Source organism: Vulpes vulpes, chromosome 12, assembly GCF_048418805.1.
Source record: "Vulpes vulpes isolate BD-2025 chromosome 12, VulVul3, whole genome shotgun sequence".
Taxonomy (NCBI): domain Eukaryota; kingdom Metazoa; phylum Chordata; class Mammalia; order Carnivora; family Canidae; genus Vulpes; species Vulpes vulpes.
This window is the reverse complement of record NC_132791.1, coordinates 159412163-159438596: the sequence shown is the minus strand read 5'-3', so window position 1 is coordinate 159438596 and position 26434 is coordinate 159412163. Positions and strand designations below refer to the sequence as shown.

The 26434-nt window shown below is 57.0% G+C and overlaps 1 protein-coding gene across 6 annotated transcripts in view; it reads right to left on the bottom strand.

Annotated features, from left to right (window-relative positions):
* Positions 1–12439: 12439 nt before the first annotated feature.
* Positions 12440–26434, bottom strand: part of PRDM16 (PR/SET domain 16) — a 311670-nt gene continuing 297675 nt past the window's right edge. For 4 of the 6 annotated variants that reach the window (XM_072731073.1, XM_072731075.1, XM_072731074.1 and 1 more), the window contains exons 13-17: positions 22067–22236; positions 21719–21893; positions 16998–17234; positions 15957–16131; positions 13131–14802 (exon numbers count right to left, since the gene is read on the bottom strand). In XM_072731073.1, coding sequence (XP_072587174.1) covers positions 14668–14802; positions 15957–16131; positions 16998–17234; positions 21719–21893; positions 22067–22236 — 892 coding nt within the window. In that variant the 3' untranslated portion in view covers positions 13131–14667. Of the gene's footprint in view, positions 14803–15956; positions 16132–16997; positions 17235–21718; positions 21894–22066; positions 22237–26434 lie in introns of all 6 variants that reach the window. The other 2 variants (XM_072731078.1, XM_072731079.1) reach the window with 1 other exon arrangement.

The window sequence follows — 26434 nt, the reverse complement described above, 5'->3', positions numbered from 1 at the left end:
CTCCTGCGGCTAGAGACCCCGGAGGAGAAGGCACGTGGAGCGGGGCCAGCACCCCTGTTGGAAGCCCCTGGCACGGGGCCTGTTTGTTACAGCGGCATGTCCTGCTGTGGTCAGAGAGCTGACCAACGTCCCCTCTCTCCTTCCCCATGTCCCGGCCCTTCCTCTGGGGCTAGCCCAGCCTCCCTGCAGAGCAAGATTCCTCCTCACTCTCCTTCCTCCTCCCGCTCGGAGGAGATATTTATTGAGCCCCTGTTGTGTGCTGACTATTGTGCACAGCGTTGGAGACATGTCTCTGCACAAACCAGATGTGTTCTCTGCCCTCATGGAGCTCCCTGCAGCCTGTAGCATGTGTGTGTGTGTGGGGAGCACTACCATCTTGCTCCTACAAGGGCCAGTGGGCCTGAGACCTGGGGGGTGAAAGGGGACAGAGGAGTGTCAGGCAGGGTCACAGCAGGTACAGAGCCTCTGGGCAGGAGTTGAGGTTAGAATGACAGCCCAAGGGCTGAGGGGCTGGGGTAGAGGGAGCAGGACGGAGGTGGGAGTGGGAGACTCGCCATCGGGGGTGGGGGGGTTGGGGGTGGGGGTCTGTCATTTGTCCTCAGTGCAGCAAGGAACCACTGGGGGTTCGAGCAAAGGGACAAAGTGATCGGATCTGGTGGGAAGACCCCTCTGGCCACTGAGGAGGGGCAGAGTGAAGGACTGAAACAGACCCCTTGAGTGCCCACCCGGACCAAGGAAGCTAACGCCTTGCCTCTGCTTGAATACTTCCAGGATGGGGAGCTCCCACTATAGATGGCCCCATTGTCTGCTTTAATCGTGTTCTTTAGACATTGTTGACATGACATGGAATCCAGGCTGTTCAGTATCCTGGCATGTTCCCCCAGGAGCCTTCAGAATGTGGTCTTCTGAACAGAACCCAGTGCCATGCCAGTGGTATCTCTTTGGGATATTATACCTCCGTTAGTACAGCCTCTTCCCGCTGCAGCTCTTACAAGTGTCCATCCCACAGCACGGAGCCCTAGGCCCTATATGCAGCAGGTGCTCAGCCTAGCACCTGGTGAGTCCCTGATGTGATCTGAGGTGCCGGGACTCAGCCCCAGAGATGCTGGGTGTGACGATCTCTTTCTGATCCGTCTCTGGGATCCCTTTGCAGGAAAAGCCTATTGTCAAGTGAGTCACCATCAGGATTCCGCTTGACCCCCCCCCGGGCTGTGCATTTGGGTGAACTTTCAAGGCACCTTGGACCCTTCACTGACCCTAGGCCCGAGTGCAGCGGGCAAGCTGCCAGGGCGTGCTGGCTGCAGGGGACGGTCTAGCGCCTCCACATCTCCTGGCACCTACCTCTGCAGGGCCTGCCACTGTGTGAGCTGCTCTGTGCCAGGCGAGGGGGCCACAGCCTCACATGGCTGGCTTGGCATTTTCTTGGGTGTTGTGGTGGGAAGGGCGGTCCTGCCCAGCACGCCAGGGGCTGCCCAGTCCTTGCCCAGCATCAGTGCCCTGGGCCCCAGTGTCAGTCCTGCAATGGGGAATGCATAGTGTGCACCCACGTGCAGGTGCCACCTTGGCAGGTGTGTGGGTATGCCGGGTAGAGGTGCTAGTGGCTGACCCCTGTGGGTGGACACCTGGCCCTGCAGCCACCAGCCTGGACTTAGGGTGTCAGGGCAGCTCCGAGGAAAGGTGGGGCGCTGCTGCCCTCCAGAGGCCATCCTGGGTTCTGCACCCACAAGGCCCGGGCCCATAGGAAGGGAGCTGCGGGCAGGACACCTTTGGGGAGACCAGGCCCGTGGGTGCCCGACCCCCACTCGATGCTTTCCTATGAAACTCGCTTTTGGAACTCGGCTCAGTCGTGGTAGGCTGAGCCCGACCCCACCTCTTCTTGCCCCATCATCTGGCACCTGCTGGGCAGCTCCAGCACCCTGAGTCTGGCTCTGCCACCACCCTGCGAGGCTTTGGTGGGCATCTCCCAGTCTCTAGCCGGCTCAGTGTGTGGTGGGAGCCCGGTGACCCAGATGGAGTGGCTTGTCCTGCCTGAACCCCTGCTGTCTCAGCGGTCAGGGCAGGGGATGGTGGTGTACGTGGAAGTAACGCCGAGCGGGTGCTCAGGGGGTGCCCAGGAGGAAACAGCCCGGGTCATAGATGCTGGAGAGAGACCCCATGGCCACCAACAGGGGTGGGTCTCTAGAGCTCTCTGCACCTTGTGGCGGAGACTGTGAGTATGTGGGGCTGGTGAGGTCAGAGACCGTGGCCTGCCTTCTCCACCTCAGACCTCCGGGCTGGCCCTGCCCTGGCTGAGAGAGGGGGCTCCTCATCTCATGGAGGCCCATGGCACCCTCTCTAAGGGTCCCCTAACAGCCAAAATAAGGACCCCAGTTGCAAAAAATTGTGTTTGGCCCCCAAAGCTCAGGGCCTTTGCCCATGTCACAGTCGCTGCCGGGAACAGTCTTCTCCGAGGTCTTCAGGAGCTGCCCCCTGGTCCTGTACACCTTTGCTTCCAGGGCGCCCGCTCAACCAGGCCTTTGTTCACCACCCCATGGAGGATGGAAACACCCTTCCACAGCTCCGTGTACTGATTCCCTGTGGAGGGTTGCACTAAGACACCCCCCCTTCAAATTGTTAAAATCTAACCCCAGCATCTGTGCCCTTATTTGGAAATAGGTCTTTGCAGATGTGAGCAAGACAGGATCACCATGGATTAGGCTGGGCCTGAAATCCAGCAGCCAGCATCCTTATAAAAAAAGGGACATGTAGATGCAGAGTGGAGAAGCCAAGTGATGATAGAGGCAGAGAGCCAGGGGCAGTGGGTGGGTGGGGCCTGGAGGGACAGCCGTGAGACAGGAGGATGGCCAGCAGCCCCAGAGGCTGGGAGAGAGATGCCAGTACCTGCCCTGGAGCCCCCTTGAGAACTGCTGGCCAGAGGCAGGCAAGAGCAGCTGCTGTGTGGCTCCTGGTTCCCTGCACTGAGCCTCGGAGTGACACCACTGTCCCTTCAATGGGCCCCAGGCCTGGGTCATGGAAGCTGTGGGCTGCCTTAGCAACTAGAACCAGGGTCCCAGAACAGGAGCCTACACACCAGCATTGAGCTTAGGAAGGTAAGATGGGGGTCAGCTGTGTGCTTGGCACTCACTAAATGACGGGCCTTCCCCCTGCAGCATCCCCAGCAGTGGGGAGGATGTGAATCCCCAACCCCAAGGCCGTCCAGCATTTCCCCTGGGAAGGAGCCCCTTTCCTGTGGCTGGGGAGCATCCCGTGAACCTGCGCAGCTTGCTTCGAGTTTCCCAAAATTTGCTCAGCCACTGGGGCCACAGCCGAGAAAGTCTATGCCCTGAGCTAGTAGCCCCCCAGGAGGCCTTGGAGCCTGACCATCCCAGTGTCCAGGGCTGAGGACCAGACTGTGGAGTGTGGCCATCTCCCCTCCAGGGCCGAGTGGACAGTGCCTTGAGTTGCCTGCACCCCTCCCTCCCCCGGGGCCTCAAGGATTGTGCTGGGTGGCGGGAAGGGCACAACTGCCTCCTTTCTTCTCTGGTGCTGGCACTGGGCTGACCTATCACTTGCTGTAGGGTCCCATGGATGCCTCATCCAGCCGGCAGGCAGCTGGGAAAGGTCTTCTTGGTCTCGGATGATGCTGTGGCTATGAGTGGGCCTGAGGACAGAGGCTCTTCTGTGCTGGCTGAGGGAAGGCCCCAGTGGGTGGAGTCCACAGACGGGTGTGTGTGGGGGTACAGGGCCCGGGTTGCCGAAGGGGGCTGGCTGCCTCTCTGGCCCACCGGGGTGGCCTTGCTGACCAGGGGCTCAGCTCAGGGGTCACACAGCCACTCTCCCAGTACCCTAGAGAGTGAGTGGTCACTACTTTCTGTTAGGCATCTACTGTGTGCATTATTTTATTGGATTCTACAGACACTCCCTGAGGCATGTGCATCATCATCCCCACGTAACTGAGAGGTGAGGTTTGCCCTTTATCACCTGGCTAGTGAGTGACGCAGCCAGGGTAAGAACCCAGGTCTGTCCATCTCCAAAGTTCAGGCCCCTGTGTGATAATTTGGGGGCTATTTCAGGTTTCCAAAGGAGTAGGGAATTGAAAGATAGTGTGTGTATTTGACTCCAGTTGAGAATTTAAAACATTACAGACATTTTGGCTGCAATGAAGCAGCTCCCACCAGCATCAACAATAAACCTGTTTCAGACATTGGACAACAGTCAGGGATGGGTCCTAGGAGAAAAAGACAAATCAGGAGAGCCCTGTGGCTGCCTGGCTTTCTTCTAAAAGATGGAGCATGGTGGCGTCACTGAGTCAGGGGGATGGACATGGGGTTCAGGGAGGTTGGTCGGGGGACAGCAGACTTTGGGCAGCAGTGCAGAGCAGTGGAGCTCCAGAAACCCTCCAGAAGTGCTATTTTGTGCATGTGCAAAGTGTGGTCCCAAGAAGGCAGGCACAGAGCAGCGCTAGGACGAACAGCTCCTAGTGTCTACGCAGGGCCAGGGACACTTAAATGCCAGCCATCCAGAATGAAGGGGCTTTGTGGTCACCCAGGCATTTGATGGGGACCAAAAGCAGTGTCCAGGTGTGGGGCTATCCTCACCTGGAGTGCAGGGTGAAGGCTGCTCTGTGCCTGACCTGATGAGTTTTGCCACAAGCCTTCAAAAACCAGGCTGGCCTCTACCATCACTTAACACCCCATTGGCATGAAACTCAACATTCTTAAAAAGAAAGCCCACAGAATCTACGATTTCAATGATTTAGCATTTACTTGATAAAATATAATTGGACCTGTGAAGAAGCAAGAGCATGTCACCGATAGTCAAGAGCAAAAGCAGGCAACAGACACAGACCCAGAAATGACACAATGACAGACTTAGCAGATGAAGCATTTAAAACTATTAAAACTATGTCCAAGGATTTAAAGAAAGTCATGCGCAAAACCAAAAAGAAATGTATGGTGAATACAATCACAAGAGAAAGCATGATACTGAATCAAATGAAAACTCTAAAGACAAAGATACACACTCTGAAAAAAAAAAAAAAAAAAGTCCTGGCAGGGATTAACAGCAGGTTAGATACTGCAGAAAAAAAAGACTCATGACCTTGAAGGTAGGATGATGTGCGTTGTCCAAAATGAAACACAGAGAAAACACAGCCTGGAAATGTAAGCAGAGCCCTGCTGGTGTGGGGACAGAACTGGCCTAGCAGCGACCTAACATTACATGGGATCAGAGGCCTGGGGGGTGGGGGCAAAGGGGAGAGCAGGTGTTTAACCAAATAATGGCCAAAGATGTTCCAAGCATGAGGAGACCCTCAAGTCCACAGACTGAAGAGCTTAACGAACTCAAAGCAGCACGAGTACAGTGAAAGCCCCACCGAGGCTCCTCGTGGATTGACCTGTGGTTGGAAAGCCCGTGAGCCCGCAGAACTGGATGCTGTCTCTCACGTGTGAAAATTGCCAACCACGATGTCCATGTCTGGTGAAGATATCCTTCAAAACTGCAAGTGAAATCAAGACATTTTAAGGCAAAAGATGAGAGAACTCATCACCAACACACTTGCGCTACAAGAAGCATCAAGGGAAATGTTTTGGGCCAAAAGGAAATGATGAGAGCAGTGAATTCGGGTCCGCACAAGCGATAGAAGCCTGCTGGAAACTGTAAACACGTGAATACACACCAGAGACATTTTTCCTCTATGTATTAAAAAAAAATTCCTTAGATTCTTTAAAGCAAGAGTAACGACAGCCCATCATGGAGTTTATAACACGCGTGGACTGTGATAATAGTACGAAAGACAGGGAGAGGTTAGAATTATACTCTTGCAAAGGCCATATATTTTATGCAAACTGGTATAATGTCACTTAGAGATAGATGCTCTTTATCGTACAGATAAAGCGTTTGACCTGACCCAGTCCTTGATAGTGATAAAGGCCTGGGCGCCGTAGGGACATGTCGTCCAGTTGCAGGCATCTACAGCTGGCATCGTGCAAGTGGAGAGAAGTGGACGGCGTCTTCCTGGAGTTCTGGACAGAGGCGGAGAGGTCCACTCTGCCTGCTTCTGCTCCCTGTTGGTCCTCGCCAGGGCAGTGGGGCAAGAAAACACAGGAATTTTGGAAAGGAAGAGCTGTTTCTCCCCCACCCCCATCTCTTTGGTACGTGACCTGATGTGTGTTTAAATGACCCCAAATTGTCTATAAGTCATTGCAGATAGGATTGAGGCCCCTCTCTGGCCTCCCCCCACTGCCTCCTCTGCCTCTCTGGCATCCCAGAAAAAACCACTCCTCTGCGGTGGGTATGTATCCACCTTGTGCGTGTTTTTACGCGCTTCCTGCACATCTATACAATCATCAGCAGCCTGCAGTGCTGCTCCTGGCATTTTTAAACTTTGCACAGATGGTTTCGACTGAAAGTCTGTGCTTGTAAGCTCTGCAGTAGGTGGTCCTGGTGGGGTTTTGGGCGGCTAAAGGTTAAAGGGTATGGCTAAGCAAGACTGGGAGCCTCCAGCTGGCCCTTGGGGGGCTAAGCCAGAGGCCCCTCAGGCCCCTCTGCTCCAGCCTGGGTGCTGTGGAGGAAGGGCTGCTCCAGGGCAGGTGGGATGGGTGGGGACCAGCCCTTGCCAGCCTGGGCGGAAGTGCAAGGCCCATCTAGGGACTTCCAGCTTGGACATGGTGGGGATCAGCCCTTGCCAGCCTGGGCGGAAGTGCGAAGCCCATCTAGGGACTTCCAGCTTCCTCATGGACCCATGCCTTCAAGTGGGGGTGGGCAGGACAAGTTTTCAAGAAGTCAGGTTAATTGAGGCACAATGTACCTGGAATAAGATCTTCCCTTCAAAGTAATGGTCAGCTGAGTCTTCCACAAATGTGTAGCTGTGTAACTACAGTCACAGTATAGAGCACCTTCACTACCGAGGTGGCTTCCTCTCTCCCCTCCCCAGCCCCTGCCCCCTGACCGATACCCCAGCCCTGCAGCTCTGCATCCCCTAGAATGCCCTGGGACAGGGATTATAGATGCGTCCATGTGTTTTCAGAGACTAAGTGTACAGACAATGGCCAGACCATACCTAAAAATAGGACTCTGGCCTCTGACCCACAATCTATGAGAACTAACCAGAAAGTCAAACAGTGACACTCATAACAATGGGCCTGAAAAAGCCTGGACTTGGTCTATCATGGGCGGCTTCTCCAAGATGTACCCTGCCTCCAACTCTGGAGCAGCCAGAGGAAGCCGCGTGGTCCCCCCCAACCAATCAGCTGGGATGCTGCTTCTCGTCACTGCCTCCAGCTCCCCGGGCCACATGTCTGGGCCCACCTGGAACCTTCCCTGTTTCCACCACAAAGCTGCCTCACTCCCCTGCCTGCCTGCATCTCTGCCCGATTAATCAGGTGCTGGTGGTGTCTCCCTGCTGCAAGGAGCGCTGAGTGAAAGGCCTTGGCCTGCTCTTATGGTGTGTGTGTGGGACAGTGGCCTTCGTTTGTGTCCATGGTTGGTGCTTTCACTCACCAGTAGGTGGACATTTGGATTCTTCCCAATTTGGGGCTGTTACGGGTCAAGCTGCCCTGAATGTGGGCATACAGGTCTTTGTGTGGATGCTGGTTCTCAGCTCCTGCTTTCTACCAGCTCTAAGGCTTCCTGGGGCTTCCTGGTGGGCTCGGGGGGGCACTCCCTCCCTTGGGGTTCTGGGGGGAATCTCAGCTGGTGCCCAGGCTTCCCCTTCTTGTAACCTTGGAGGTCCATCCTCTTCTGGCCTGGACCCTGGAGCTAACTCTGCCTCCCTTTCTTGGATGGGGAAGAAGCCATGCAGAAGATGCTGCCCAGCCATCATAAGCACGGGTACATTTTCTTTCACAGGAAGTGATCCGGGTTGGAAACTGGCCGCCACCTCATACCCCAGAACCCCCTCTGGCTCCTCTGGGCCCATGAAAGCCAGCTTGCATCTGGCCATTTTACCCTGAATCAGGACTCATCTCGATTTTTGGAAGACATTTGCTGCCACGAGAAGTAAGGTTAACGATTCTCAAAATAGCTTCTCTGCAAATAACCAACAAGCTCACTTGGCCCAAAATGAATCTGAGGAGGAATTCAAAAGCATCTCTTTTCCCAGAAAACAGATTCCTCATTGACACATTTTTCTCTAGTTGATTTCCACCCCCCTCCCCACCCCACCCCTGGTTTCCAAAACGGAGCCTTTTTCTCAGTCCTTTATGCAAGGAGCCAGGCTGCAGAAAGACAGAGTCCACTTGTCTGGGTTCTGTTTCTCTCTGTTCTCCCCTTGCTCCGGGGTCCCCCTGACAATAGGGCCATTATCATATAGCACCCTGGTTGCAGAGATTCCCCTCTCCCTTTGGGGGCTAACTAAGAGAAAAGCTGCCAGGCTGAGGAGGGTGGGAGGGAGTATAGTTCCAGCTGACCGGAGGCCCAGGGTAGCAAGCTCCAGGAAGGGTCGTGGCGGGGGTGGGGGGTGCTGGACATGGTCACTCTTCCCTGTGAATGACTTGGAAGTATGGCCATTCAACAGATTCATGATTCACACGATCTGTCCTCTGAGAACGGAAATGTACTTTCCAGAGAGAAGCCTCATGCTGCCTCTGTGCCTGGAGCTCTGGGGTGAACCCCACATCTGACTATTGGGGCATACGACCTCACCAATGCTTCACTGACACTTCGTCAATCACATCTGGGAATAGAACTGCCTTGAGATGTTTAAACACCTCCCCCAACCAATGCATCACTGGGCAACTGTTTCTTCCCTTTGGTGGCTACCAGAACTGCTTAGTGCAGGGACCCCAGGCCTCCCTCCCATTACTTCCGTCAGAGCATATTCAGGCCCCTCAGAGACACTGGTGTTCCTGGAATCCATATGGAAACTTGCCTGGAGTGAGGGTCCTTATAGCAAATCATTCATCCACAATGCATCCCTCTATCCACCCATCTATCCATCTTTCCATCCGTCCATAATCCATCCATCCACTCATCCATCCATCCATCCATCCGTCCATCCATCCATCCATCTACTTGTGTAATGCACCTTCTACTGAGTGAGTATTTCAGGCCAGGTCTTGGGGACAGAGAGAGAAGTCCCTGGCACTTCCTATCTTACAGTCCCAAACCCATTGCCAGTGGTGATTTCTGACTAGGGAACAGAAGCCCATGGGCTCCTGCATTTTCTGGGGACCCAAGAGGTTGTCTTTGGGGAGACTCTGGACCAGACACTTCTATAGCTGTTGAAAGGAAGGCATGCCCCCCCCCCCCGCCCGATTTCTTATTTGACAGTGTAATCTTGGTTTCTTCCTGTCCCACACACCTGGGGAAAGACCGTGTGCCATCTTGGCGAGGGTGAGGGTTGTTCTGTCAGAGAAACATCTCTGGGTGTGCAAGGCATACTGCCCACCCCACCCCCATGCCCTGGTGGTGGAAGGAGAGGGGCCACAGGGTGGACTTTGTGGTATAAGGCCCTGGAATTTAAGGGTTGTCTCGCACACTTGAGGGGTGAAGGTGGGTGGCATGTAAAGAGGGGGTGGCTCCACGCTCAGTCCCTGGCTATCTGGCCATCATCTGGTAGGCAGCCTCAGGTCCTTGCTGGGCACAGTAGGCACAGCCACTGTGAAGGGTGGTCATTGAGGAAGACTGGCAGATGTGGAGGGATGACCATTGGGAGGTCCACCCTTAGGAAGGGGCATGTTTAGGACTGGCCTTACAGGGTGGGTTCCTCCACCACAAAGAGGCCCCTGGTGAGAGTTCATGGTAGCCAGCTCTGGACCCTGGTGCACCTGGAAGCAGATGCACCTGAAGGTGGACACAGTTGGAGGTGGATGCACCTGGGGTGGACACACCTGGAGGCCAATATGCCTTGAGTAGACACACTTAGGAGAGAGCATACCTGGAGACTACCACTGTCACTATAGGGCCACCCAGGGCAGTTGGTGCTTTCCCTGAACTTGTTTTTTCCTGGAAAACATGAATAGCAGGGTTCCTTGCCCTGGTGGTGGTGTTGAGGTGATGGTTTTGCACATCTCAGAGCCTGTCCCCAGGGACCCTGGACTCAGGCTGGCGAGCCTTGCCCCTGGCCAGGCTTCCATCTCAGGGCCTTCCCCCAACCCGGGGGCTTCCACTCTCCCTCAGTGAAGCTCGAGGGCGAGACTGAGAAAAGCACACGGATTTATTGCATATCAATCTCATGTATAAATTCATTGTCGCATTGGAAAGATTACATTTGGTGTACAGTCCTATTCTACAGCATTAACCTCGAATCAGCTGCTCCTAGGCTTCATCTTAAAGATGCTTCTCTACACAAGTACATCTGTCTTTATCACAAGCATCAAAATGAGATCTGCAGAATCAATCTGATGATTCCCGACATGGGGTGGCTTGTACGTCATCCTTCTCTGTCAGCCGTTTCCACGTTGCTTACGAGCTGCGCTTCTTTCACGCTAGCAGTTCCGAGCTCCTAATCTGGAGGACGTAGACCCTAATCACATATTCAACAAGTGCATCTACCGAATTTTCCTTTTCATAAAAATTTCACAAACAGACACAATAATGACCGCTAAACACGAGTCATGCACAGTTTACTTATAACAGAAGCAATTTACAATCAGGGGGACAAAGGACATACACCGGCCTCCTTCTCAATGGTTTTTTTTTTTTTTAAACATTATATGAAAACCTGACATTTACATTTGATTTCTTTTTCAACACTATACAGTTCTAAAAGAAAAAAAAACCCAAACAAACCCAAACAACGAAAACAAACGGAACCAAGTCTGTACTAGAACAATGGCAAGAGAGAGATGTGGACGCGCAGGTATGGGGTTCTTGCCAGCAGGTACACACACACACACACACACACACACACACACACACACACGTATGCTCCGCGTGATGCGCTCCGACACCGGGGCTCAGCTTCCCTCGCCGCGGGAACATGGACGATATAAAACACACCGATAAAAACCTCCGGAATTTCTTTGCTCACAAGTGAATTGCACGTTTGGAAAACTCAAGCTGCCTTTTAGTTTTATTTCATTTTTTTCCAAAAGCGGTAATCCGAATCCGTGACAGAGAGGAAGAATGTAACAAACTGGAATGCAAAGAGGAGAGGGAAGCTCCTGGAATCACGCAGGAATGTCTTGTCACAGTATCACTCGCTGCTGCTGCTGCTGCGGAGACAGGTTCATGGCTTCTGATACCCGGCTGACCTCCACCCACCAGGAGCGGCCGCGGCCTTGCGACCCCAGCCGGGAGGGGCGCAAAGGTGCCTGGCTCTCCTGGGTAGCGTTGCCCCCTCACCTCTCCCCCCGGACAGCACAGTGAATACAGCTCAGTAGATTTCAGTCATTGGGCATGGGGACGAGGGGCATGGGGACAGGACAGGGGGACCACGATCCAGTGCTTCGAGGCTTCAAGCCTACCAATGGGTGATATGTATTTGGGCAAGTGCTTTGCGAACGCTCACTGAAGAAGCAGCTAGGACAGAGAAGGCCGAGGGCCCTGGGAGTTTCCAGGGCCATGCTCGGGCCACAGAGAGGCTGGGCTAGTCAGGGTCTGGACAGACCGACTGCGCTCCTGCCTTGGACAGGACGGCCATGCAGGCTCACCTGGGTCCATGGACCCACACCCAGGGTCCCAGGTGGGCTGCAGGCACACCCACCCTGGGTTCAAAACAGGGGGTCCCTGGGTCCCACTCATGAAGGGTCCGGCTGGCCAAAGGATCGGCAGCTCTGTGTATCCTACCCGGTTGTCTCAGGAATGAGAGCAGTGGCTGGGGGCTGGTGTCGGCCCGCCTGGGGCCAGGGTCTGAGGGGTGGTAGAGGGGAGAGCAAGGAATCTTCCTTTTGAGCTTCCATTTGGGGATGTCAACCATCCAAAGGAGGAATGCCGTTGATGCTAGACGGCAGGGCCCCAGGTTCACAGGCCTGACCCTGGCCACCAACTGTGGACATGGTGGTCAGCCTGCTGGGGGGCCTGCTGTAGCCAGGTTCCAAGGCTGGGGTCTCAGCATCCTGGCCACCCAGCCCTCTGGCCCCATGGTCCATGCTAGTGCTGCGCCCTGGGTACAGAGCAGGGAGGCAGCTCGCTGTGGTCTGGGGTGGGGGGATACACCAGGGTGGGGAGGAAACTCCCTTGTCAGGGGTCCAAGGACAGACCCCCCCCCCCAAAACCTATCAGTGCTTGGGCCCCAGGGGTTGAGTGTCTCAGAGAAATGGGGCTAGCTCTAATTGTTTGCAGGGGGGATAAAAGCGAGGGCTGAAGATGTGCAGGGGGAAGGAGGGCAGAGAAGACGCTGGCCAGGGCCAGCTGAAGCTGATACACTGCCGCAGCCCATAGGGCAGCCTGGAGGCAGCGGCCCAGCCCCTGATCTGCTCTGGGGCCACAGGAATCAGCCGCTTGGGTCTCCACCCGGCCGAACTTCCTATTTTAGGCAGAGAGAGTAATGTCACACAAAAAAGCACACACCTTATTCTTTAGCAGAAGAAATATAATTTGAGTTTACAGAAATGGGCAGTTGCATCTGAGGTTGACTCTGCAAAGGGGTCCCATCTGGATGGAGGGGAACATGGAAATCCCACGCAGTGCCCGGCGAGCCTTGCGGTGGAGATGGATGCAGGTGAGGAGGTGAGGGGCTGTGTTTGCAGAGCCTTGCCCACAGGGGTGCACGTGCTCTTCCTTGCCCAGGACGCCCTGCCAGCCTGCAGGTGCGCCGGAGTGGCGTGGCGCCCTTGGCGGCTCCCCCCACGCGGAAGCACACGATTGTCGCTGGCCTGGAGCAGCGGGGAAACGGGGACATGGCTGCTCTGACCGGCCTGCTGCCCCTGGGCCAGCGCCCAGGACCCACGCACCGCCAGAGCCCCATCCCCAGGCGGCCCGCGCCCCTATCGCTTGCATCTACATTCTTTTCTAAGGGCACCTTGGAGGATCTTTTTCTCTTCCTGTTGGGACGCTATTCTTTTTTTTTTTTTCCTTCCAAATAATAAAACAAATAAATAGAACACTTGTCTTAAATGCAAATGTAACTGAAACTCTAATTTAACAAAAACACGTGATTGTCTGGAGATGGGCAGCAGGATCCGTCCGGGGGCGCGGGGGTATTTGGCACATTAAAAACCTCCCCACTCCCTGGTTATCGATCACACAACACACAACCTTATACACGGTTTTGGTCCTTCACTACATACTTATATTAACATTATTTCTTCACAATAAGAATGTCTAATGCCAAAATACTGTTAAGGAAGAAATAAAATAAGAAAAGAAATGAATTAGAAAAAATTACAAGTTATATACAGATTAAGGTAAATTCCATCAGGGAAAAACATGATTTGAAATTGGCCCCTATGGGAATAATTTAAAGCCCATCCGAGTGGAGAAGCAGACCCATCCCGAGGAGGAGGAGGCGATGGCATCCGTGGCAGGTCCCGCCTGGATGGCCTTCTGTCCTGGAGCTGGTCTGGCAGTCGTGTCCTGGAGCCCGGGGTTCACACAGGCGGAGAGCCTGGCGGCCAGGGGCAGAGGAGCTGCAGAGTGACCCCAGGGTGGCCACAATAGGATGCCCGCTTCCTTCCCCTTGTCCAGATGGGGTGGGTGAGGGTGTGGCTGGAGACGTGGATGCAGCTGGCAGGTCCTGCCTTCTGCAGAACAGCCGTGGGGGGCTGGCACCGGGGTGGCTGATGGGCAGACCTGGTCCGGAGGAGTGTCAGGTGCCTGGCCCCTACCTCTGCACAGGGGACTGGAGCCACCGCTCTCACCTTCCCCATACAATCGGGGTGGGGGGTCTTGCTGGGGGCCACAGGCATGAATCACATGCCGCACACATGCGATGTGTGCCACGGGCGTATCTCGCAGCCTTGGGCCAGCCCAGGATACCATGTCTAAGAATTCCATGGCACAGTTTGAAACTGCTCACAGGAGTGGGCCCCAGGCCCCTCGGTTCTGCTCGGGGCCACCCAGAATCACGTTGGCTTTACAAATACAGTCAGGGATAGAAAATTTCTCCATTATCTACAGTATAAAGAACACGCCCAGGCACGGTATCAGTTCCCAAGCGGGCTCGGGTTTGCAAAGAAGCTGAGATTTCGAAGCAAATGCAAAATTACTTTTAAAAAACAATTTGCAAGTCATCTTTCGATCTTTTAAAAAATACTGTCTATTTTTAAAACCACATGCTTAAATAGACTCTGTCGTCAATAAGATTACCAAAAGGGTTACTCTTGTAATTCTCATTATAAAAAAATCATTTGGGCGGTCTCCCTTTGCAGAGCACGCCCGTGTCTGTCCGATCCTCTCTGCGACACCACACTGGTGCCCGAAGTGACCCACTGCCTTCAGTTTGGGATGAAAATCCTGCCCTCACCCACCGGGTTGGTTCCGCGAGGCAGCTCCCAAGCTGCACGTGGCCGGCCTTGTGCTGTACCCTTCTGGAAGGCTGTTCTTAAGACCAATTCTTGGACGGTAGGCCTCCAGGACGGCTCAGGGACTCCTGGGAAAAGTTAGAGCTGAACCGTGGTGTGTGTGGGGACAAGCGCCAAGGAGTGGTCAATGCAGGTGACGGGGCAGGGGGGTGTCTCTCTGGCCCAGGCCACGCCGCTCCCCGAGGCTCACTTCTCCATCTTCTGCAGCCGGGATTTCTGTTGGGACATTGGGGCCCTTGAGGTTGCCTGGCTTGGGCTCTGACCCCAGCCCCTCCTGGGCCGGTCAGAGGTGGTTGATGGGGTTAAAGGCTCCAGATTCCGGCGTGGCTCCCGTGATGTTCAACCAAGCATCCAGAGGGCTCTGGGAGGAGGTATGGAGAGGAGCATCCTCGGAAAGAGACAGCATCATTGCATACGCCTGGCCGGGGAGAGGACGGGGACACACACACACAGGACAGGCAGGTGAGCCATGTGGCTGAGGGTCCTGCAGATCCCAGGCTGACCCCTCCCAGGCCAGCCCCTACTTGCCCTCTTGCTGGGCTCAGCCTCTCCCAGATCCAGACTCTCCCCTGGGGCCCAGAAGAGGACGATGTGGGTGGCAGGGCTGGGGGTGTACATCGCTGGGCTCCCATGCACAAGGGTGCCAGGGTGCTGTGGTCCTGGCTTCCACACCCTGGGGCTCCTGCAGCTCTGTGGGGTACTCCCCTCCTGTGGTTACCTCTCTGCCCCACTCCCACCTTCGTGGGGGCCCCAGGCATCAGCAGGAGCCGACCAGAGGCAGTCCCTGTCTGCTGTGCCTGGGGGCTGCCTGTTTGCACGACCATGAGGACAGCACAGAGCTACCTGGGGAACTGGGTGCCCGGCTTGTCTGAGCTGAGAGCCGATGTATTTCTGGGCCTGGCACACGGCTGGTCCACAGGACCGTCCTTCTGCCACTCGCTGTAGGGCACGAGGCAGCGGGAGGTATGGGCCCGTTGCTCATAGCAGAGCAGGGTGGAGGAAGGCCAGCCCTCCTCCCACCTGGTTCACACCCTGGACAGGATTAGTAAGACACAGACAGACACGCAGACGGTTCTTGCTGAGACTGGGGGTGGGCTGATGGAGACCCCGCCTGTCCAGTGGACGGCAGCAGGGAGCAGGGCCCTGTGGCCACCTGCACTAGAGACCGGGGTGGAGGCATGCCCTGGTCCCTCGCTGACCCTGTCACGGCATGGTGTTAGTGACCGCGTGATGGACAGCTTCCTTCAAGAGAGGCCTGGGCTACAGGCCGTTCTTGCTCGAGTCAGAGAGGGAGGGAGGCCTACACAGCTTCCAGGCTGGACATCTGCTCATGGACGCCTGGACGAGAGCGTCAGTGAGCACCTGGCTCACATCCCTCTGCCTCACTCTCTCCCTGCCCCACCCCTGCTCATGGGGAAGCGGCAGTCACTCGGGTGTCTCTCTAGCCGATGCAATGGCTAGACCTGGTCCTGCTGTGACCCAGGCCTAGGACGGCCACCACCAAAGGAGGCGTGGCTGCCACCTGCCATCTGGCCTGAGGGTGCCGGGAAGGGGGCTCTGCTGGGTACCTACCTGGTTCTTAGCCTGCCTGTACAGTGTCTGCTTTAAAGTCTCAGAATCTAAGGTGGGATTAAGCACATCTTTAACGCCAAACGCTTCCTCAGCTGCTCTGCGGAGATCCAGCCCCTTCCCAAAAGTCGGCATCGGCTCCAAAGCTAACAGACCGCCTGGTTGCTCCTCAATACACCTGCACCAATGACCGGGGAGAGGAGGGCCTGGCGTTAGCTGGTCTGGCCTCTGGCCACCTCTCTGCTGCCCCACGGCCGGCTCCGTGCCTGCATGCACGCCGCGGCGTCTCCACGAGCCACATGCACCAGGAGACAGACACACAGACACATGGACACCTGGACAGAAGCCACACGGATGCAGGAGAGGGATGGACAGAGGGTCATGAAAGGGGGTGAGGACGTGCACACATGTTGCAAGCAGCAGGCGGGGTGCCCTGGTCTGTGGGAATGCAGCACAGATCAGGAGGTGGCTCTGGGGGACCCGGGGCTCCCACTCCCAGCATCCAGGGGAGAGGGATCATTAGCCTCTTGGATCTACAGGACTCCCCCAGGACCATGGGGAACGCTGGTAACATCCCTAGTACCAAACACAGGCAGTGGGCAGTTGGGGTTTGCGGTAGGTGGCCCCAGCCTGTACCGCTTTCAACCGTGCCCAGCCCTGCTCTGCACAGCCCAGCCAGGGCCAGAGGTCACTGTGGGCCAAGGCACCAGAGACTATGTGGCTGTAGGCTCAGCTCCTTCTCAGCTCGGGAGGGTGCCTTTCCCTCCCACACTCTGCCTCCAGGCCTGGGGAAGTGCGTGTGGCGAGGTGGGCTGGGCCCTGACCCTTTCCTTGGGCTGGGCCTCACCTGGGCCGGCAGGCATAGGGACGCCTCCCGGTCCCACTAGGAGACACCTGCTGGGGATAGGGGTGAGTCCAGAGGGGAGGATGCTGGACTCAGGTGGTTTGAGAGTGAGGTTGCCCCCATGATGCTCAGGCCCCTCCCTGGCCTGGGCCCTGGCACACGAGGCTGCCCGTGTCGGCCCATGGAGGCCTGGTCCTTACCTTCGGGTGTGTTCAAAGCCCACGGCCAGGGAGGCAGGTGGCTCCTCGTCCTCCTCGTCCTCGTAGGCACCTTGGGGCTCGGGCGTGGGTGACACAGTGTCATCCTGGGACTTTCCTGCCAGACTGTCATCATCTTCCTCCTCTAGTTCCTCCTCCTCCTCCTCCTCCACGTCCTCCGGCTTCCCACTGGCTAGGCCCGGGCACTGGGAGCTGCCGTCCAGGTCCTGGACCTCCGGCCTGAAGTGACAGGGGAGAGAGTTGGCCTTGGACCCTGAAAGGCCTGCGACTGGGCTCTAGTCGGCTCTCCCCTCAAGACTGTCCTTACCCTCTGCAAAGAGAGCCTGCATTCATGGTCATGGGGACCTTCAGAGCTGAGGTCCCTGTGGAGTGAGTCAAGAAGAAGAGGGGGCCCACTGAGGCCGTGGCAGGGAGGGGCCTCAGCAGTGGAGCTCCTGTGATGCCAGAGTGGACATCGGCCATCAGATATTCAGGGTGTGTGTCAGGGAAGGAAGCTATGGCCAGTCTGGTGGGGATGGGGGTCTCAAGTGCTGGAGCTGGGGTTGGGCACTGCACAAGGGGCGCCCTTGGGGAGGTTTGCTGATTGACCCTTGCTCATTCCTCCTGGTCAGTCATGAGGACATAGGGAGACTGGCAACCCAGAGTGACAGGTCCCCTCTGCAGATGGAAGGTCTGGGATCCTGGGTCCTGCAGAATGAGGCCTGGGCTATTGTCAGCCAGGGAAACCTGCCCAGATGAGTTTGTTTCAGAGCCTGGTGGCTTCTGTCCTGCAGCCCAGACCCTATCTCATTTCTATCACGGTCACTCCAACTGGTTGAAATTTTCCATTCTGGATTCTCGTTTTTAAAAGGAAGGAATCCATGCTGAGCAAAGGTTGAGGCTTCTTGTTTCTTTAGAAAATCCACTAGCAGGTGGAGGGGCACGGGGAGGGCAGCCACATGCTTCCTGAGCCCACGTCTGGGCCCCCATTCCTCCTGGACCATGCACGGCCCACAGAGATCCATCCACTGCTGTCTGGGGAGGCAGGAGTCCTGCTCTGGGCATCGAGGCAGACGGAACACCCTTCCTTGAGTGAGCACTGGCCTCCAGACCAGAGGCCTGTGCACATGGGCCCGGGAGGCCCCTGAGGGCCAGGCTCTCGGCCATCCTTAGTTTCCCTCCTGGCCTTTCCCAGAGAAAGTAGGAGATGTTGCACCTGCCCTGCCTTCCCAGATAGGCAGTACCCTGCCTGACGTTTCCCTTCTCAGTGGTCACCTGTGCTGCTGGCCTGTGCTGCCTTTCTCCCTGGCTCTCTGCCCGCTGACCTTGCCAGCTCACAGCCTGTGCCCTCTTGGCAACGTGGGAACACCTCACCCTGAGGATGGGATAAACGGTGCAGGTGGGTGACTTGGGGGCTGGAACTTGGATTATGCACAGCAGGTTGCCCTGAGCACCTCTGATAGAACCTGAGCATGTGTGTGGTTCTATGTGGGAGCCCCCCTATTCGGAGCAGGGCCCACCACCTTACGGCCGATCTGCTCACTGGCAGGTGGCCTGCCTCAAGCAGGAGCACCCAGTGAGGGGCAGCAGGACCTAGGCGGGGGGTCCAGCAGGCTGGCGGCAGCTCCAGACATAGGGTACCTGCACGAGTGTCTGGGCCTCCGAACAGCCGCTGCGTGATGTCCTGTGGCCGCCATGACCCTGCGCCGGGGCCGGGCTTAAAGCAGTCTCTCCTGGTTCTGGAGGCTGGAGCCCGAGATCCTGGCGTGGTTGGGCCTGGTTCCTTCTGAGGCAGTGGTTCTTCCTCGGTGCCCCTCGGCTATGGGGACATCTTGCCCCGCCCCCTCCTCTGCTTCATCCACAGAGAAGTGTGTGTCTGCGTCCTACTCTCCCCTTGTGACATGGTGTGGCATCGGGGGTCTCCCTGGCAGCTCAGTTTTACTCACTCATCAACAATGAATTGATTTCAAGTAAGGCCACATTCTGAGGCACAAGGGGTTAGGATTTTGGGGGGCACACAATTCAGCCCAGGTGTTAAATGGGGTGATAGGGCCAGGAAGCCTGACTGTCCCTAAATTCTCCTTGATGGTCAAGAGAAGCTGGTTCTGGATGAGAACTGGATAATGTTGAAATCGGCCCAAATAGAACTGCCAATGTCTCACCACTCAACACAGATTGGTGGATTCAAGTCAACCATGACGGTGGCTCTTGCTCCGGACAATGACCCGGGGCATCTCCCGGAGGCTCCCACGACAAGGCCTCAGCAGGACAGGCCATCCAAGTTCAGCTCTGTGGTCAGCTCTGCCCCAGGGCTTTCTGGGGGATTTGGGGCCAGTGTCCTCCATCTGAGACTTGCTCCCTGTCCCCAGCCCTAAGGCTGTTGGGAAAGCCCCACTGAGACTGAGACCTCGGTGGTGAGGGCTACAGTGGTGTGGTCTCCTCTTCCCTCTGTCCCCCTGAGTCTCATGGAGGGTCCCCCGCCTCTTTATGACTAAGAGCTGGGCCTGCCTCCTGGGCTTGAGGTGTGAAGGCCTTTCTGGTGCTCCTGGAGGACTGCCCGCCCCATGGAGGATGCCACTGATTCTTGTAGGTTCTCCATCCACCTTTGTCCTGGGTGCAGGGAGTCCCAGTTCAAAGGATTGTCTTTAACAGCCAGGACATGTGTTGTGACCCATCTGTGGGGTTCTGATAAGGCCTGACACCTGGTGCTCTCATCTGTGACTTCTCCAAAGGCAGAGATCACACTGCTGAGACCTGAGGCAGCTCTCAAACAGGCTGCAGAGCTGCCTCAACAGGTCTGGGCCCCACTGAGTGGCAGGGATCTAGGTTCCCATGAGACCATCATGCCTGTGCCCAGAGCCAAGGATGGACACGGGCACTCTGTCCACCCCAGAGCAGGCAGGCCTGCACCCACATGAGAATCTCCACTGCCAAGCAGGGTGAGGCTCTGGCAAACGTAGCCCACAGTCAGCCTCTCCACCATCCCCTCCTCTGAGCTCACCCCTGGCAGGCAGGTGAGATCACCTTCCAGGGAGCATGGCAGGATGTGGTGGCCCAGAAAACGTCCAAGTGTCACGTTCCTTTATAAATTGGACAGGCCTTCCCGGTGCCCCCTCTAGTACTGTCCTCTAGCAGTACTGCCTGCCCTAGCGGAGGCTGTGTCTCCTCAGGACCCTCCTCACCTGCTGGAGGTGGGCAGGGAGGGCGTTGGGTCCTGGGGGGTGGGACAGAGCTGTGTGAGGGCCAGGGCTCTGGCTTCAGGTTCTGGGCCTGGCTTTATGGCGGGAGAAAGGCCCCCACCTCGCTGGGCGCAGTGTTCTTCTGCAGAATCAGCCGATTGCATCCCGAAGCCTCCTGGTGTTTGGAGTGTCTCTGGTTTTCCACCAGCTGGTCTGGCACCAGCTTTCACCCAAGGAGACTGTCCTCCTGGGGGTCTGAAGTGTCCTTCCAGAAGGGATCCCGGAGCAAATGCCACCTGCTGAGCTTTGGGATCCAGGGCTGTGTGGAACAGTCTCCACAGCTTGAATCTGAATTCTGCCGTTTTCCTGCAACCGTGTGTATGGGTGTGTGCATGTGCATAGGTCTGCATGTGTGCACGAGTGTGTTTGCACGTGTTTTTACGTTTGTGTACGCGTGAGTGTATGTGCATGTGTACACACACATGATTCCATGTGCATGCACATGAGTGTGTGCATTATGACCGCATGTGTGGCACTGCAATGTATATACATGTGTATGTGTGCATGCATGTATATGTGTACCCACGAGTGCATGCGTGTGCATGCACGTGTGCACCAGTGTATGTGTGGTTACATGTGAGTGTAAAAGAGTTTCCATGCATGTATGCATGCCTGCACAAGTGAACATGTGTGCACAAGTGTAAATATGTGTACATCTGAGTGCATGCATGTGTGCACACATCTATACACACATGCAGGCATGTGTGATTTTGAGTGCATACATATGTGTGTGTATGTGCACCAGTGTATGTGTGTATATGTGTGTGTGCATGCATGAGTAAGTGTACTTACTTATGTGCATGCACATAAGTGTACTCATAAGTGTATATGCACGTGTGGTTTCATGCACCTGTACATGTGCATGTGTGAGTTTGTGCGCATGTATATGCACGTGCACCAGTTCACGTGTGTATACGTGTGTGCATGTGTATATATGTGTGAGCATGTACCTGCACACATGTGCATGCACGTGTGGTTTGTGCACACTTATACGTGTATGTGTGCACACGTGTGGGTGCATGCGCATGTATGTGTGTGTGTTTCAAGGGGCAGCACTCCTGTTTGGAAACCTTCAGTGCCTCAGAGTAAACAGAAATGTTCTGAACTGTCAGACTCTCAGTAGAGGTCACGTCAGGAGCCCTTACCCGGCTTGTACTTTGTTGCACATCTGTGACACCCAAGCCAATCAGGCCAGCACCTCGGTGAGGCAATAAGCACACGGTGCCCATCACTCGTCAGGGTGCTTACTCTCCTCACCGTCTGCAGACCCAGAGACAGGCAGGAGGGGAGCCATCGCTGAAGCACCCCCTTCCAGGGGACAGAGCTGGGGCCAGGACAGATGCTGGCATGCCTGTCAGTCTCCCCTCTGCTGTGCACCTCAGTCCCTCTCAGGGGGCGGGGGCTGGGGTGGGGGTGCCCCTTCTCTGGGTGTGGCCACACAGGTTTGAATCGAGGCCTTCTTGGGGTCCAGAATAGACTTCTTACCGTTTGTCCGTTCGTGTTGATGCTTGGTTCATCTCACTATTGGCAATAAAGTTTCTGATTTCAGAGAAATAAGAGTCTTCTTTCTCATCTAAAAGTGCATGGTTGTCTGACTCGGAGGTGGGAGAGGAGGCACTGGTCCCCAGGTGGTTCGTGAGGACCCCGGAGTGCTGGCTCACTGTGAGGACAGGGGAGCATCAGAGGAGGGGCCTCCCTCAGCTGAGCCCTGTCTTCCCCCTCCCTCCCTTCCCCTGTGTCCCCACTCCCCATCCTCTCCCTTGTCTTCCCCCCCTCCCCTGTCATCCCCCTCCCTCCCCTCCTCTCCTTCCACCTGTGCCCCTGGGGCCATACCTGGAGCGTGCTCGTGCTCGTGCTTCTTGAGGTGCCGGTCCAGGTTGGTCTGCTGCCCAAAGCAGCGGTTGCACAGGTGGCACCTGAAGGGCTTCTCCTTGTTGTGGATGTTCCGGACGTGCCGCTGGAGGTTGGAGGAGATGCTGAAGGAGCGGTCGCAGTACTTACACCTGGAGGACACACGCATCTCAGAGGGGCCCCAGACCCCACCCCGTACAGCCAGAGATGGGGCTTCAGCCCCCGTCCGCAACCTGGAAGAGGCCCCTGTGTCCCCCACCCCCCCACTGTTTCCCAGGGTGGGTGGAGCTGGAATGAGCCCCCCACCTCCCTGCATCTGGGTCCCCAGCTCGGAGGCCCTGCCCAGGGCCGCGTGCTCCCAGCAGCCTCAAGGGGGCGGCCGTGCACCGTGGAAAGACCCTGGGGCGGCGTTTCTGAGAAGGAGGAGACCTGCTCCCAGTGACTTTCCTCCTGGCGGGAGACCCCGACTCTGGCACGAGGAGAGCTGGCCCGGGCCTGGCCGACTGTCAGTGGGTCCTGGGGCACATGGGCCCAGCCTCCCAGCTCATTCATCGTGGGTTCGGGGAGCTGCCCCAGCCCTCTTCAGCACCCGTAGGCACCCTGCCACGGGGGCTCACTGGTCTCGCCATCTGTCAACCACCTCTGTTACACGGACCACGCGTGACCACACCCTTCGGGCCAGGGTGCCACCAGCCCCACACCATCCCGTTATTTCTGTGCCCTTCTGCGGAAGGGGATCGCCAGCCTGCCCATGGTTTTGGGAAAACCTGAAAAAGACACTCCTTCCTCCGGACGCTTCAGTCGTGTCCTCCAGGACTTTGGTGCCCGGAGCGGTGTCCTCTCGGGGTTGGGCCTCGTGCAGCTGCAGCCTTCCCTGCCTCGCTCGCAGCCCCGGGGGCGGGAAACAGAGGGCCAGCTTCCCAGTTCAGGGAAACAGCCGCCCGAGAGGCCAGAAACGGAGCAGGAGAGAGGGGAGGCCCAGGGAGCCGCGGGCACGTCTGCAGACCCACGCGGGGTCTCGCTGGGGTGCCAGCGCCTCCTGGTGGCGAAAGTCCAAGCAGAGGCCTCGGAGCCGCTCCGCCACCCCGGCCTGCCACGGCAGGGGGATTCGCTTCAGCTGTTTCCAGGTCACACCACGTGTGCCAATGTGGGCGAGTGCACACACGTGTTGTGTGTGCACATGCACATGCGTCCCCGTGCCTGGGCTTCAGCGCGCCTCCTTGGGGATGCTTCGCTGGGCGTCAGAGGCACGTGAACCTGCGAACACTGTCTACGCATTTATTTTCCACGTTTGGAGACAAACAAGCTTCTGCAATGGGACGGGAGGCAGGTGGGCACAATCCTGGCCTGCTGAGTCTTCAGGAGCCGGTCTGCATGGCAGGTCCCGGCAGGGCGCACATGTGGAGGGTACCAGGGACCTATCCTTGTATGGAGCCCCCCCGCCCCGCCCTGATTACACCAGCACAGAATACAGGCCCTGCATCCGGGCCACAGGACGGAGCAGCGCCTGGGGTTGGTGCCGGGGCCGGACCAGCAGGGCCATGTAAGGCCAGACTCCGAGGCGCTGCCCTGTGACACCTGCCCAGGTGTCTGGCCAGCACAGAATACCAGGGGCCCCTGAGGCAGGAAGCTTTCGCCCCTAGTGGCCACCGGTGCCTGCGGGGGTGTTAGTGCCGTGCCAGGAGGGGCCCTTTCCCTGCCCGGAGGGGCAGCTTGATGAACCTGTCCTGGAAGCCCAGGTCCTGCCTCACGGCCCCCACGGGGCTGGTGGTGGGGCCACAGGAAACAGGCAGAGTCCCTACTAGTGGGGCTCCAGGTGGCTCCCCTACCCCCTATACGGCTCCAGAGCTCCTCTCTTCGTGTCTGGACCTTCTCCGCCATGGCCTGTGGACTCTGGTTTCCTCCATAGTCAGTGGGCAAAGAGCTGTCTGTGATTTTTACACGAATGAAGGTCCTGGGCCACAGTCCTTGGCCTCCTCTTTCCATCATCCCAGGCCCCCTGGGCTTGGCTCCGGCTCCTCAATGGGCCCACTAAGCTGTCTCCAGGCCCCCAGGAGCAGGGGGCTTTGGTCATGGCCCCTCTTCCCGCGCCTTGTGATGTTCACTAGTTCCCAAGGACCCGCCGTCCTGGAAGCCTACACGTCCTGGAAGCCTACACGCTGTTGGCTGCTTGTCTCAGCCTGCCCAGGGACGGAGGGTTGAGCCCTCTCCACCATGGTCCATCTCGCTCCACCACAGACACATCCTAGCCCCCACAGTGCCAGGCTCCCAGACAACTGTCCTGCTCCTCCGGGCGATGGCTCAGGAAGGACCAAGTGCAAGGCCAAGGTGGTCTGGGCACTCACCCTCTGCCCAGTCAACTGGCCTTCCCAGGGGTCTGTCCGCCTCTGTGCTCACCCGCACTCCTGGGGCCCGTCTGCCTGTGCGCTCGCCCGCACTGTGCATGGCATTTCCTGCCTTGTTTCTCTGGGAAGACAGGGACCTTTTGACAGGTTCCACCTAACACAGCCTCATAAACTTTGAACGGTACGAGTCCTGAGGGGGAGATGGGGTTGGGCAGGATTGTTTCTTGTTACCAGAAATGGAGTTCTCTTTCCAGCGTCGTGGGGGTGAAGAGCGAGCAGGAGGGAGCCATACATTGGATCTGCTCACAGAGAGCCCTGAGTCTGGCCCTCTCCTGGTTCTAATCTAAATAAATGGCCCAGACAGAGAAGCCCATTTGGAATTTAGGGGAGCAGTGAGCCCTGGGCTTCGGGGGAGCAGAGTTCTCTGAGCAGCTGGGATTTGCGTTGTAAATAAACTGACAAGTGGCTAGTGAAATTTATGGCCTCGCTGTGTAAAATAGCACGCCACTGCACCCGCTGCGACAAGGAGTGACCGGCCGGCCGCGGCAGTGTGCAGCGGAGTGCCTGGGGAGGACCTTGCCGCGACCGTGGCCCCCTCCCCCGCCAAGGAAGCCCGGGGGTGGGGGAGGGCACAGTGTCCTCCACGGGACCCAGCCTGCCACACCAGCTGTCCCAGGGAGAGATGCTTTTGGTCATTGTGAAAGCAGGGGAAGGGAAGGAAAGAGGAGATTTTTGAAATCCAGCCCTAAACACAGAAGTAGAAAAGCAAGGGGACAGGTTTGGGCCACCTGAGGGGATGAGAACTGCCCTTGCTCATGGGGAGGAGACCAGCCGCAGATGGAGAAGCCCGTGTCCCCAGAGCCAGAAGCTCATGTCCCACCAGGAGCATGCTGGCCAGCCTGTGAGGGCTTGCACCCGGAGCATGACCAAGGCCCCGCCAGGCAGCATCCAGGAGGGACCCCAGGCGTGGCTGCCAGGGAGGGTGCAGGAAGCAGCCCCCCATTCCGTTCTTGAGTCTGGCATTCTGCTCGTCCAGCCCAAATTGTCACAAGTCCTACCTGCCGCAGCTCTGAGGCAGGACAGTGAGTCTTCTACTTAGCAGCCAAGATCTCTGAGCTGAGGACACTGGCTGGTGGGAGGTTTGAGTGTCCCTCCAGGAAACGGTCACACGAAAGAGTCTTTCTTTCCCCGAGCCAGGGCTTTGACACACCTTCAGAGTGATTTCAGGTCATCTCCGGCCAGGACTTAAGAGGAAGAGTGTTCCAGCATTGTGTTGTTTGTCACCCTGCAGCCCGTGACGAGCCCCGGCTCCTCCTGCTTGCAAGGGTCGGGTGCACACGGAGTCGTGCACACATCAGGCCCAAAGTGGAGCTCACGCCTGGCAGGTAGCGGGCGGCTGGGAGGTGAGAGTCAGCTTGCCAGTGGTGGGGAGTCCTTCTCCCTTGGTGGGGCCTGTCCCCTGGACACACAAACTTTCCTCTTCCAATTTAAATTCTTCCAACGACCAAAGGGATCCCAGAAAGCCCCAGTGATGTCAAGGAGAAAGCCACACACGCCAAACTCCCCAACTCAGGGCTGCCTCGAGCCAGATAACGTCAGGATTTGCAACGCAAACTTTCCGAGCAATCATTGTTACGCAAGTCGAAACTCACAGATTGGAGAGAGCAAAAAGGTTTCAGTGGTAATGAAATTCTTCTATAAACACAGCCGGACCCTCTGGGGGCTCCTCCGCGCAACACCGTCCAGAAGGCGGCTCTCGTTTCAGGGAGGAGGCCAGACCGAGTCATTCCTTTCTTTGCGAGCCTTTGTGGAGTCATGAGCCGCTTTTCTATGGGGCGGGAGGCCTGTGTATGGGGCATGGGCTGGGGGCACCGAGGAGACTGCTGCTAAGTAGATGTGCTATCGCTCGTCCAGCCGGGACAGGATGCAGCCCTGCAGTGGGTACCCCGTGTGGCTGCCCTTCCCAGGGACAGGGACCCATACCGAGTCTCTGGAGCTGATGGGG